General features: G+C 43.3%; 1 protein-coding gene across 2 annotated transcripts in view; it reads right to left on the bottom strand.

The window, feature by feature from the left end:
• The window catches only part of MLLT3 (MLLT3 super elongation complex subunit), a 109,532-nt gene extending 96,856 nt beyond the window's left edge, over positions 1-12,676 (bottom strand). Inside the window, exons 1-2 of one of the 2 annotated variants that reach the window (XM_090130931.1) lie at positions 12,426-12,676; positions 12,014-12,194 (exon numbers count right to left, since the gene is read on the bottom strand). In XM_090130931.1, coding sequence (XP_089987057.1) covers positions 12,014-12,194; positions 12,426-12,437 — 193 coding nt within the window. In that variant the 5' untranslated portion in view covers positions 12,438-12,676. The remainder of the gene's footprint in view (positions 1-12,013; positions 12,195-12,425) is intronic. The other variant, XM_031609995.2, reaches the window with a different exon arrangement.
• Between the last annotated feature and the right edge of the window lie 1,291 nt (positions 12,677-13,967).

Below are 13,967 nucleotides of genomic sequence, written 5' to 3'. Positions count from 1 at the left end.
GGCTGTTTCCCCTTGTCCTGTCCTCACTGACTGCTGAAAAGAGGTTGGCCATGTCTCTGACTCCCACACTTATGTTACTTATAAACATTAATCAGAACCCTTAAGTAACTTAATATAGTTAACAGAAAAAGACGACAAATACAATAAAGTTGCTGTCACCAGATGCACGTCAACATATTGGAAAGCAACAAACACTCAAAAACTCATTATTTAGGGGGGCCCAGTGCCTTTTTTTTTTTTTAAAGTATGATAGCCAACACATCTCCAGGATGTCTTCCCCAAGCAACTGAGAAAGAATTCTACTATACTTTCCAGTCTTCACTTAAGCTGAAGTGACTTGTATCATACTTAGTCATTAATTTAGTGTAAGATTTTCAGAAAGCAAGGGCATCATGCACATACTCCTAACATAATATGACTTCTTTCTAGTTCCCAGACTTTAAGTCACCTAGAAAACTTACTCCAGCTACAGCATAAGTTTCCATGAATTTACTCTTCTGACAACTTAGCAATTAAGTCCTTTTAATTCTGCATGTTTGATTACATGCTTTTGTACTATGAGAACAAACACAGTTTCACAGAGCAAGTACAGTATTATGTATTCTTAAAGTAGACAGGTCCTCATTAACTTCACTTCAATAAAAAGTTTCCTGAACTATTTCCTTCTTGTTCCTTTGAGAAAACAGAAAAGCAATTTTCATTTACAACTTAGTTCCTGTTTTCAAAATACCTATTCAACTTTTTTTTTTTTTAAATGTTAGAGATAAATGGCACCAAATTGTCAAATAACAGCTATTTTCTGTGCTACCTATACAAATAGGTCTGATTTCTGACAAGCCATAAAACAATTATGGCTGAATTCCTTTAGCCCTTTGATATCCCAGCTTAACTACAGAACTTCAAAGCCATCTTGGGGAAATGCTAAAAACTAACTTCAAAAAGACAAAGGGTAGATGAAACATCAATTCCTGGACATTCTAACAGGAACGCATCAAGATCTTATTGTTGGGATAATCATATTTGAAAGGAAAGTTGTTCAAATATTCTTCTGGCCCAGTAAGGAAATCCATACACCACAGTTTTCATGAGCCTTGCATCATCCCCATCAGTTGGGTTTGAAAAGAAAAGTTCTCTGCCTCATTGAAGTACAACTTAATAAGACCTGAAATACTCAAGCAGATGGATTACAGTTAAGTACCAGCCAGAGTTGATTATTCCTTTAGCCCAAATAAGAAAACTATTCTAAGTTTGTTACCTCACATCAATACACTAAGCTGACTTAACTGTTACGGGGAATGGATAACATACAGAAACTGTTTAAGTCAACACTGCTTTCCTGAAAGCAGAGATAGGGATAACTGGAGTCCACTGTAACATGTAGCGGATGATTCGCACAGGCTTCTGCTAGAAAACTGAAAACTTTTACCTGATGTTTTATGATCTACTCACTACAAGGTCAGAATGTTCCTGCATACCTGTCCCATCTTTTCTTCAACACTGAGTAAATTCATAGGCAAAACATGTGCTACACAGAGTTAACACCAACCTAACAAAATACATAATTTTGGTTCTAATCCTTCCTTTTAAGAACAAACAGAAACCTGACTATCTCTAGCACAGGAAAGAGTTGTTTCATGAAGTCCCCACGGAAATCAAAACAAAAGGAATGAACTGTAATCCATGCCTTTTCCTGATTTTCCCCTCCATTCTTTCAAGGCACTTTTGAAGAAACAACCTCTCATGATCATGCAGAGTTTTGCCTAATTTTAATGAAGTCCACTATTTTCAACATTGGCAGGAAAAAGAGTTGCCTTTGAACCACAGCTACATGATTAAAAGCTTTTGTGTTTTTTACTTGCTCTATCACTGATTCACTGTTAAGCTGGTGAGACACCACATTGCCTCTGTGAAAATATTTTATTAGAGAAATAGTTTAGAGACCAGTTACTTAAGACTAATGGAAAGTATAACAGGCTGCACAAAATGTTTGAAAGAAGATAACCCTGTCTGGAAAGCAGGAAGAGGAAGGTAAACTAAGCCATACCTTCAGTGCCCCATTGTATGCCAGTCTTTATTTGCTTCCCTGTTTTTCAAACAATGACATAGATGCCAGTTTTTCTTTTACGGAATAGTATTATTTTCAAATAAGTAACGTGACAGAAATTTTCAGCAGAGTTTAGATTACATGACTGATGCCTGAAGGCAAACACGCTGATCTAATCACTGCATTGAATTCCAAAACACTTACGGTTCAAGTCAGAAAAAAAAAATAAGCTGTTAAGCTTCTAACACTACAATACCTACAAACACATTTATGGACTATATGGTAACTATATAGCTAAACCTTAACATTTACATATTGAATGCATAATTTAAAGGACATACGAAAAACAGTAATCAAGACTTAGATTAAGAAGTTACTGTTAACTAGACTTCAGGTCAGAATACAAAGGAAGAAACTAAAACGAAAATATAGAATTTTCAGTAGGCTAGACACAAACTGACAGCTTCCCAGATTCAAACCATTCATAAACACACAAAAGAGAAACCAAAAGCTTTTAAACATTTCACCTGAAGCTGACAGACAATTTGGACTGTATAATCAAAATATAAATCAAGTCAATCAAACAAGTACTTTGATAGTACTCCAGTTTCAGCAAACTTGCAGTTCAGCCATTAATATAGAAGTATCTATAAAAACCAGTACTAGTAGAGGAGTATAACTAAGCAACTTTTGTTACAGAACTTGCTGTCTGCAGCCATTGTTTAACTTTGCTTTTATAATACCAAAAATTCAATTAAGTAACCTAAAGCAGTTCTGCTCCATAGAAACCAGATTGTTTTTATTTCGTTTCCAGGCAGTGGAAAGGATTAACGAAAACAAAAATCATCACACAGTTTATTTGACAATCTTTCTTTCTGTCAAATTTTAAATTTTCACTCTTGTGTACCTTCAATGGAGACATCTAGTTTGTTTAGAAATAATTTTGCAAGTAAAAATTAAATTTCCCATTCCATACCCTAAAGCATGCTCAACATTTAACAAAAAAGCCTGAAATATATTCCAAAATAACTGATGACTACCACTTTAAAAACAGACTTTGAATAAGTGCAGCATCTCACAAATACTTTCAGGTTTCTTGAAGCAGAGGCATTTAAACACAGCAGGTGTAACAACTCGAACTGCTTGACAGCTACGGAATCCACTCAAAAATGTGGTCAATATTTGTCAGAAGTGTGTGTATGTTGGTATTTGTGGTGGGTTTCTGAAATTCATCATCCCATTAAAATTGTTTGGTCACTGCTTGTCTGAGCAACAAAACTGCAGTAATCAAATTCACATAGAATATCATTACACAAAGCTCCCTGCAGAAGCACCAAGACTGCAGGTCACTGCAGCTTCCCTGGAGTTATTTCTGACCTCCTGGGGTGTCCTGAAGTAAAACCTACTTCCCTGCTGGGGCAAATGAGATCCAATGCTATCTGTACTGCATTAATGATGGATAGATAGGGCAACTCTCATGTCCACCCACTCAGTAGAAGAGTGGTGCTATGACAGCTCAGCAATGCCTGCAGAAGCAAACTGATCAGCTATACTGTTGCCAGGCTATTTTATTCGATTTATATTCAAGAGTTGCTCTTAGTGTATTTACACAACTACCAAAGGCCCCCAAAGAACTTGCAGGGAAACACTTTACAGTAAATGCAAATACAAATTTATTAACAGTCAGCTACAGGTAGTTTTCTATAGTAGAATGACATGCATTTATTGAAGCAGTATGGGAAAGACTTGCTGTAAAGAATACTAAAAGCTAGTCACCTGGTAAGAAAGGATGCTAGTTCAGTAAATAGAAACGTTGACTGTAACAGTGCTGCCTTCTCATACTTATGAGCAGGAGACAGAAAAGGCTAATTCCACAAGACACAGAACTCATTTAAGTGTTCCAGTCATCTCTTTATTAAGCAAGGAAGTGCACTGGTTCTCACACCAAGACCAACCTTAAAAGAAAAAATTCTTGGACTGAGAAGTCAAACTCCCTAAAGTATCTTTATTCTTTGGTCAGTAAGGACACCTATTGTCAGAGGCAACCTATTGTTGCCTCTGTTGGCCCAGCTCAAACAAGTTACCAAGCAGACTGCAAGTTACAGGTAAAATCCTTTTTTGCTGAGGAGACATCAATGCAGTGTTCTGCAGAATTGGGATAATATGTGGCTCAACAGAAAGGAGGAAAAATTTACAAGAGTTGTACTTCTTGTTCTGGAGCATTTGCTAGGTTCAAGTGGAATTCACAGAAACCACAAACTTTAAAAAGACATTCTATAGCAATGAGTAACAGCCAGGCAACGAATTAGTAGTTTGATTGTCAGAAGGATTTGAAATTATAACAATACATGAATTGTATCACAGATGAGAACAGACTACTACAACTAAGGCAAAACTGTAACAGAAGCAGCATCAAAACATATCAATAATCTTCACGTACTACAGAATTCATGAGATTTTCTGCCACTGAGGTAGCACACAGATTTCCTTCAAGACTGGATTTTTAAATGAAAAGTTAAGTGAAACAGGTTTTTTGGGGTTTTGTTTTATTGTTTTTACAAAAAACGTTTTTGTTTTTTTTTTTTTCAAATGCTGTACATGCTTGTTACTTTCCAGATATTACTGGAATCAATACATAATCAATACACAATAATCATTAGATTATGTCTTTATTTCTTGACATCACTTATTTTTTAATATGAGTCAAATGTCTCTGGTTTGAGTTTTTATGCTGCTGCTTTGGTACTTCGAGAGGCACTGGTCAGCCTCTCAACTAAGGCAATGTCAGTGTTTAGTTTTCAAGCATGTGAAAACTCTCCCTCAAAATCCAGGTGCGAGTTCAGCACAAACTTAACTGCTGGCAGCGGAATTCCAAACTTTTTTTGTTTCTCCCAGTACCATACAGTTGGCCTTGATTCACAGGCAAGAACAAGCAAAACAATAATCCCAATCACCAAGACTACAGCAAGTGAGCACACACTGTGCACATATCCTAAATATCAGCAGTATCTTGAATGCCTGTGTGGCCTTCTGATAATAAAAGACATCAGCTGGGTGTTGGCTGAACAGCTAGATGCTGGATTTCACTAAAAACAACAAAATTGTGCATATTGTTACCTGCTTATTTCCCCAAGTTCACGCTCCAAAATACTGCAGTGATGGCTTAAAATTATGAATATGCTGTTCACTTTAAAGGTGCTTTTCAGTAAAGCTTGATGTCAGTGCTGTGACTACTTTGGAACAGCCATGCTATAAACAGATTTTATCGAGTGCTTTAGAAAAACACTCACCTGAAGTAAGACTCTATGCACAAAGACTGTTGTTAAGTTTTGGACCAGTACTGAATACCAAGATTTACGTATTTAAGAGGATAACACTTACTAAGCAAAACTCCCCAGTAAGACTTCGCCCTCTTTCAACAGAAAGGCTCCTCTGAGTTACCACAAAGATTTTCAGATCTGCCCCACTTTCCACACACAATGGAAAGCTCGAAAGTTCCCAGCCTCCAGCACATATTATGGAAGTAGTTCTGTCTCAACTGAATCTCAACATCACTCTTTTCTGGATTATTTGTCCTCTGAAGTTAGCAAGTGAAAGGTAAAATAACGCCTCCCGCTAAACATACACAGAAGTAGTACTCAATTTCCGCCACAAGTCTACCAACACAGAGCAGCTATCTAAAACCCCTGTTTCAAGAGATACGCTGTGTTCATAATACTCCTGTTCAGTCACTGAGGTGCAGCAGTGGCAGGCCATAATGCCACAGCAGGCATGGTCCAGCAACGACAGCGAGGCACAGGCCAGAGCTCCCCTGAGCAGATCCTTCTGCACCAGTGCTCTGCGCAGGGGCAGCAGCACAAGCTAGCTGATGAAATAAACTTACCTATGACTGGCTGAGCCTGCTAGCAACAGACTTATCTGCTATTGTGGCTTAAAAAAGCAACACAGTACAATTAAAAAGATGGCACACCAGAAAAAAGCAAAGGTGGTGTTGTTTTTGTTTTTTTTAAAAGAAGTTTGAACCAGCAATGTTATGTTTTTTGAACCATTTAATAAATTCCTTTAATATTAAGTAGTAAGTATTAATATTTTAGCTGTATCTTCTAATTGCAGACAGTAAAAGGCACTTAGAATTAATTTCCCACGCAGAGAGTTAAGTACAAATATTTGAAATACCACTCTGTTCTTCCTCCCCTTCATGAACAAGAAACCACAATGAAAAGCCACAAGAAAAACAAACAAACAAGAAACAAATAACATTTCCAATGAGAAGCCAAGTGTTTCCTCATCCTGCTGTAGAACATAATTTTCATGTAAACGTACATAAGTGCTAGAATTCGATTGTTACTTTGTTCTCACACATTCATCAATCACTGCTGGGAAGTAAAGAAGTAGAACAATCCCTTACAAACTAAACCTAGCTGTTTTAAACGTACAGATGTCCAGCACAAGAATTTAAGAAAAAATGAAGTAGCCTACAGACTGGATTAAGCCTTTATAAATTAATCTGCACTTTCCTTGTCTGCTCGGAGCGTTATCATCTATGTAAAGTTTTTAGTCTTTTCCACAGATTGCAACACAACAAAGAACAGAATAACTCTCTAGCACTTCATTCCAAAGCCTAAATCAAAACCAAAACAACCTGAAATCCCTAATCACAGTGTATATCATTGTATTAGAGAACAGTCCCTATACTCTTAACAGTACCATGAAGAGTAACTGACCAAATTAAACATCTTACAGAGCACTAGGTGGAAAAAATCTTAACTGTATCTGGAGCTCATTTTATCTATCCTGTAATAATAAATACATGGATATTAAAAATAAACAAAGAAAATTTTGCTCCACTTTAACTTCCCCAAGGATATAAACTGCACAGCAGTAGACAGACTAACAGCAACAAACAGCAAACCCAGTTGTTTTCATTTTCTGGAGTAAATGCTAATAAGTTTAACTGTCTACTGATTTAACAATGTTGAGATCTTCCCATTCCTCTTATGAAGATGCAGCAGATCTAACCTTACACGGAATATCCTTATGATTGTTCTGTGTTGTGATTCATGATTGTTCTGAAACTACAATTCATTTCCTTCCTTTTAACACCTTGGGGTCTTAGTTACAGAGTATCAACATTCTACCTTTAGAAGAGACCTAGCCACAACTTCCTAAACTAAAAACACTGTATTAGCCATGAAATGCTATTTAAAATTAAATTGACACAAGACAAATTCCATAGGCCTTCACTAGTAACCTAGACTCATTTCTTAAGGGTTATGAAATCAGTCAGAACAGACAGAGGTCAGCATCCTCCCCTGCAGAAACATGCTCTATAGGAATAATTAAAAAAAAAAAAAAAAAAAAATCTAGCAGGAAACCAGGCATTCTATTCAGAAAAGTGAAAATAAAAGCCACAAAACACTCAGTTCAACCACAATTAAAAATGTGCAAATTAAAGTTAAAAAAGCATAACCTAGTGATGCTTGAGAATATTGCAGGTCTTGTTACTCACATGTACTGTTACACTGATGTACTACAGACTGCACAGTGACTGATTCCTGTCTGTAAGGACAGACCATCACACTTCAGTCTTCCATTTAAACTTCAGTTGAACTAAACTCAATGCAGGTCATCCCAGGCAGCACATCATCACTTCTGATAAAGGGGGCCAAAATATGCATGGTAGATTTTAAAGAAGGAGAAAATAGATCACCAGATCTGTTTACTTAGAAAACAGTTCAATACTGCTCAATCTAGGAATCAAGTCTATTACACTGTATACTTTCAACTAAGGCATTGACATGTTTAGAGACTTATCAGAGAAATAAAATTACTTCTTAGGACAAGGTTTTTCTAGACAAGTAGCATCTTATTGTCAGTGGTGCCAGTACTTAGCGATGGCACTCATGTAATAATGAAACTTGAGAGCTTCAGAAAATTCAGCTGCTTCTCATTCACTTTGAGAAAGAACACTATGAAATGCTGTTGTAACTTATGCTGGACTGAATTAGAAACTGCACTTGAAAACACCAATATACTCTCAAAGCACTTCAGCCTCTTATTAAAGTAGTAGCTACATTAAATCTCAAGAGTTTCATGTTAAACAAACAGAACTGTCCACTAGACATCAGAAGTTCTCTCTAGCTGCAGCTGAAATCCACTGATAAGCAAATCCTCAGCCAACAATGCTTTTGAAGTTAAAATAGCAATGCCTGCCATGATGTTGCAGTATCAAACCTGGTACTGTATCAAAAGTGTACCTGTAAGACTGACAGAAAAAGAAATTCCCATCCAATCACATCTGGTGGCTAGGCTTAGGTAAGATATGGGAGGAAGAAAAAAACCTCTGGGGAAAAAAAATAGAAGAACTACAATTAAATTCTTAGGTTATTTAGGCACGCTCCTACTAAAATTTCTATCAGAAATCACACAACAACAACAGGTCAATAATAGAGATGCAGATTTTCTAAAGAATGTTATGGCAGAATAATAAGCAGTTCCACTTCCATCACGCAAGACGGTTTTGTGGTATCACATGATGTAGTAACAGTTGTTGCTCCCAGGACCATAAAGAAAAGCAACACATTCCACTTTCTAAGCTAAAACCTTCCAGTGTCCAAACCTGCATTTTCACTCTGTTCTTAACTCAGAAGTACTAGTTCACCTCTTTTCCAGGTAGATTTTGTTTGTCAAGACGTATCACTACTTAATAGGAACTTAACCCCTGAGACCATACCAGTTCTAATGTAGTTTTTGACAGGTACTTAAAACAAACCATTGAAGGGTATCAAGAGATGCTTTCCCTTACTGAAATGCTACAAGATGAATAGCAAGTCAAATTGCTGGTGTAGAGCACCAAGATTCACTAGATAAGAAAAGGAATAAAGTATTTCTAAATTGCTTGGCCACCGAAGAGAGATTATCAGAGAAGAGCAACAGCTCCTCTTTTCTGAACAGCTTACTAATTGGACCAAAACTAACTATAATCCAGAGGCATGTTTTGCTCCACAGACATGCTTTAGGCTTGGGTGAAAGCACAGGGAACCAGGAAACCAAGGAGAACAACTGTGTGCTCCTTTGTGCAAAGACAAACTGAAGCACTTGGTCACCATAAGGCAAACAACAGAAAACAAAGAAACCACTGCCAAGCTCAAGTTTTTAAGGTGAGACACAATGAAGGATGAATGAAACTCCTTTACTCCTTCTAGGTCACTCTAGTTTATACATACATTGTTCCCTGCCAGTCACCATCACTTTCCTATCCTGCTTGCACACACACACACACACTTATCTGTGCTCCAGAGGCCAAACGCCATTCCTAACTGTGCTCCCACCTTAAAAAATGATGCAATTTCAGCATACTGGACCCAGCTTGCATGCAGCAGCTACTGGTAGAGCAAACATATGAGCACAGCTTTGTTTGCAGGCTGACCACCAGCCTCCACTATATCCAAAATCCTGGTTCAGGGAGAAGAGAGAAACAAAAACAGAGCTGAAGCCAAACAGACATTCAAACAGCTATTCTCATGATCACGCAACGCAAGTGCATTGAAAAGCTGCTTCAGAAAATAATTCCTCTCCTCCCTTGATGTTTGGAATGACTGCCAATAATAAAAACTGAGCTGGCAGCAGAAACACATTATGAGCTAATAAAACCTATGATTGCCTATTCATTTATTATTCTTGAATTGATCCGAGGGTTTAACAAATACACTTAATGAATTAGAACTTTTTCTAGCAAGCACACATGTTAGAGTGGCTATTCACAGCAATAATCCAGAGATACAAAGATTACTCACCAAGAAGTTCAGTGTTACAGCTCATCAGTATTCTGACACTTAGCTTTGATTCATGTTGCATACCCACTTCTGCTCATTCAGAGCACGGTTCAGGATTAGTCTGAGAACTTACCATGCATCTTCTAGTGGTAGGCTAGCTTATAGAAAAGGATTAAAGTGTGTAACAACTTTCAGGATAGTGATGGAGAAGAAGTAGCTTGACTAGCAATATTAGCAAACACATTAATCCTGGTGAGCATGCAACACTTCAGCTACAGTGTTGAAGGCTACCTGAGGTTGAATCAAGCTAACAGCCCTGACTTACAAAGCAAGAAAACCTAGAATATTATCGGCCAAATCTTAATTGTATTTGGAATTTAAAAAAAACACACACAGAACATTTCCATTTACAGGGCACATATCAGCACCAGCCTATTAAACACAAGGAAGCATACTAGATGAGTCAAACACAACAGCACCGCGCTCCTCGTTTCCACTGTGATTTCAAGGACCTGAGATTTCTGGTGCTTGCCCCAGCACACACACACTCCTGCAGTTTCAGGAGGCTAAGCAAAGCCTAGGAGCAAGCAGAGTGCTCACCATCTGGTCTTACTGCAACTGCTCCCACCAAAGACAGCATATCCTGTGATCTGAGTCATGTGCAATCACAATATGACAAGTCCCCTCCCGAGCTATATAAGCTGGCATCTTTCCCAGCAGTTGCCACATCATGAAAAAGATGCACATAAATAAAACTCCAAACACTTTAAAACAATAGCTTAAATGACTGCATAACTAAATTCAGCAGCTGGAGGCACAACGCATTCACAGAAGCAAACCATGCCATCTTTCACTTGCACAAGTCCTCAAATACATTTCTATTACCAAGATCCACATCACTCCTAACCTGGGTTGCAAAGTCATGTCTCCTGAGGCCAGACAAGAATAAAAAAGAAAACACAGAATAGGTAATAAAAACAGAGAGTGTCATAAGCATCAGCTAGGCAGTCACAGAACTTCAAAGTATTAAACCTACATTCTATCACTGCTTCACCACCCCATCTGCTGTGCACAAACAATGCTACCTTGCCTATTCAGGCTTCTCAAACCCATTCTGTTTTTCTTCCAAGCTATTCAGACCAGTCTAAAGCCATGCTTTTCTGCACAAGAACAGCGGGAAACAGGAAGGAAAGGAAGACTTCACTGTGCAATTTGGGCAATTTATTTCACCACAAATGTGGTAGTACTGCATATATGCCACTAAAAAAACTATTTGTGCAATACCTTTCTGCTTTCACCTAGACTGAAAAAAAACCGTACTCAGCTTTACAATGACAAAATAGAAATAATAGCATATATTCTGGAAGAGAATATCAACAGCAAAGTCTTGCATTTCTTACAGTTCATTTGGTTAAAGGGAACAAAATATCCTCGAGGAATGAAAAAAGAAAAAACGAATGCAAAAATATGAAAGTCCCAGTTCGAACTGAGAAACATTAAATGAGAATGTGCGTTTTTACCCTGCCTCAAAAAATCTTCCCCAGTTCGATACAGAGAAAAGTCCCGTCCTCCGCTTCGCGAACGCCCGATTTCGCCCAGGTAGCTCCGGGCAGAACAGACTCCTTACGATGTCATTCTACGGAGCGGCAGGAGCTCTGTGTGACAATAATGACTACCGATCCGACGAAAGGCAACTGCAAACCATCGCGCCTACACGAGTGCATAAACCTTCTCACAAACAAAGCACCTTCTTTTGTTGACACCGTTACCTCCGCTAACGGCCACAGCGCTCAGGACACTACCGGATCGGATCCGAAGACAAAAGGCCGCCGCACCTCCCGCACGGGCCCGGGCGCCGCACACGCTCACCGCTCCGCAAGTTCTCATCAGCGCCGGATCGGCGGCGCGGGAAGGGCGAAGGGCCGGGGCGGCACAGCCGCGAACCCGACGCGCCCCGGCGCAGGACGGTCCGGAGCCGTCCCCGTCCCTACCTGCGGGAGCGACGCGCGGGCCGGGTCCCGGAGGCGCTCGTCCCGCGCGGCCGCAGGTGCCCAGGGCGCGGACCCGCGGGCGGCGGCGGCGGCTCGGGGAGGGCGGCTGGATCCCTCGACTCCGCGCAGGGCGACGAGCGGCCCGCGGCGCCGCCGCTTTTGTTCTGCGCTCGGCGGCCACCCGTTCCGCAGGACAGCCTCACCTCTCTTGGGCCTCGGGAAGCTCTCGTGCAGGTGGAAGACGACCTTCTCTACGAAGTGCTGGATGTTGCTGTGCTCGGGCCCGCGGACGAACACCATCCAGTCGTGGGTGAAGCCCTCCACGGTGGGTTTCTTCCTGACCTGGGCTCGGTGCCCCAGCTCCAGCTTCACCTGAACGGCGCACTGCGGGGAGAGGCGGCGGGCGGTCAGCGCCGGGCGGGCGGCCGAGGACGCGCGCCCCGAGAGCCGAGCCCGCGCCGCGGGCACCACCCGGCGCAGCGCCGGGAGCCGCTTCGCGGTCGCGGTACGGTCCCGCTCCCCGCGCCCGGAGATGCCGCGCGCCGCGAGCGGCAGCCGGGAGCCCGGAGCGGGGGAGAAAGAGCGGAACCGAGGAGGAGCGGGCCGGGCACTCACCGCGCTGGCCATGCCTGGGGCGCCGGCTCCGCTGGGCGCTCGCCGCGGCCCCCGCCCCCACCCCGCGGCGCTAATTCATGGAGATGAAGGCGCAGAGGCGGCCGCGTAGGGCGGCAGCGGCGGGAGCGCGGCGGGCATCCTCTGCCGGCCCGGTGCTGCTCTGCGGCGGCGGCGGCGGCTGCCTCCGTCTCCTCCGCGCCTCGCAGCGCACCGACCCCCGGCCGGCCGCGACGGCGGCGCCGTCCCCCTCTCAGCGCTGGCCCCGGCCCCGCCGGCTGGATGGGCGCCCGCCGCGCATGCGCACCGCCCGCTCGGCTGACACCGAGACACAGACATAACAGCGCGCGGAGGGGGCGGGCACCGGTGCGCTGCGGACAGCCAATGGCACGCGGCGGCGCGGCCGCGAGCCGCCCGCCCCACCCCGCCCCGCGGCCCTTAAAGGAACAGGTTAAGGAGGGCTGCGGCCGCGCAGCCGGTGAGGCGCCGGGCGGGAGCGGTGCGCGGGTCGCTGCGTTACAGGCGCGCGGGGGGAGCGGCTCCCGAAGCTGTCCGCGCGTCCTCTTAAGAGCTGCTGTTCAGAACGGGCGGCGCGCGCGGCAGCCCGGTGCCGGTGATGTGACGCTCAGGCTCGTTCACCCGGCTGCGCCGCTGACAGCACGACGCTGCGTTTCTAAAACGCGACGGCGGCCGCGGCCAAGCCCGCGCCAGACGCGGCTCAGCGCGGAGCGGCGCCCCGGGTGGCGCTGTGGGCAGCGGGGCCGCCGCCGCGCGTCGTGCCGAGGAGAAGCCCTGCCCGGCGGCGTTGCCGTGCTCCTGGAAGCGCCTCCCGGTGGCGGCTCTCACCCCGCGGCTCCCCGCGTCCTCCGCCGGGTTATTGAAATGCGAGCGCGACCACCCCCCGATTCCATCGCAGTTGAGTCGATGCCCAGCTCCCAGAGGGCTGGATGCGATTTATGAAAATGCCACCAGTCACACAGTAACTAACCGTTCACCTTGCTGTTACATGAACATCCATGCCGTATGCCTACAGTGTACAAACGTCGAGGCTTATGTATTTTCTGTTCATCTTTTGTTGGGTTAGCCAGCAAGCCGGCAGCTCACATCGTGTTCACAAACCTGTCAGAGCTGACTGATAATCTGAAGACTTCGCGCATGCCACAGTTATTAAAAAATCTTAGAATCATTTGAGTTGGAAGGGACCCTTAGAGGCCGTCTAGTCCAACTGCCCCGCAATGAACAGGGACGCCTACAGCTCAGTCAGGGTGCTCAGAGCCCCATCCAGTCTGGCCTTCAGTGTCTCCAGGGATGGGGCTTCCACTGAATCTCTGGGCAACCCGTGTCAGTGCCTAACCACTTGCAAAGTAAAAAACTTCGTAGATCCAATCTAAATCTCCTCTCCCTTAGTTTGAGACCATTTCCTCTTGTCCTATCACAGCAGACCCTCTTAAAGTCTTAGAGCCCTCCTTTAGATACCGAAAGACCCCTCTCAGGTCTCCTTGAAGCTTTCTCCAGCCTGAACAGCCCTGACGCTCTCAGCCTGTC

The sequence above is a fragment of the Phasianus colchicus genome, chromosome Z, assembly GCF_987193195.1.
Source record: "Phasianus colchicus chromosome Z, bPhaCol1.hap1.1, whole genome shotgun sequence".
Lineage (NCBI taxonomy): Eukaryota > Metazoa > Chordata > Aves > Galliformes > Phasianidae > Phasianus > Phasianus colchicus.
Note: the sequence above shows the minus strand (reverse complement) of the source record. Positions and strands in the feature narration are given on the sequence as shown.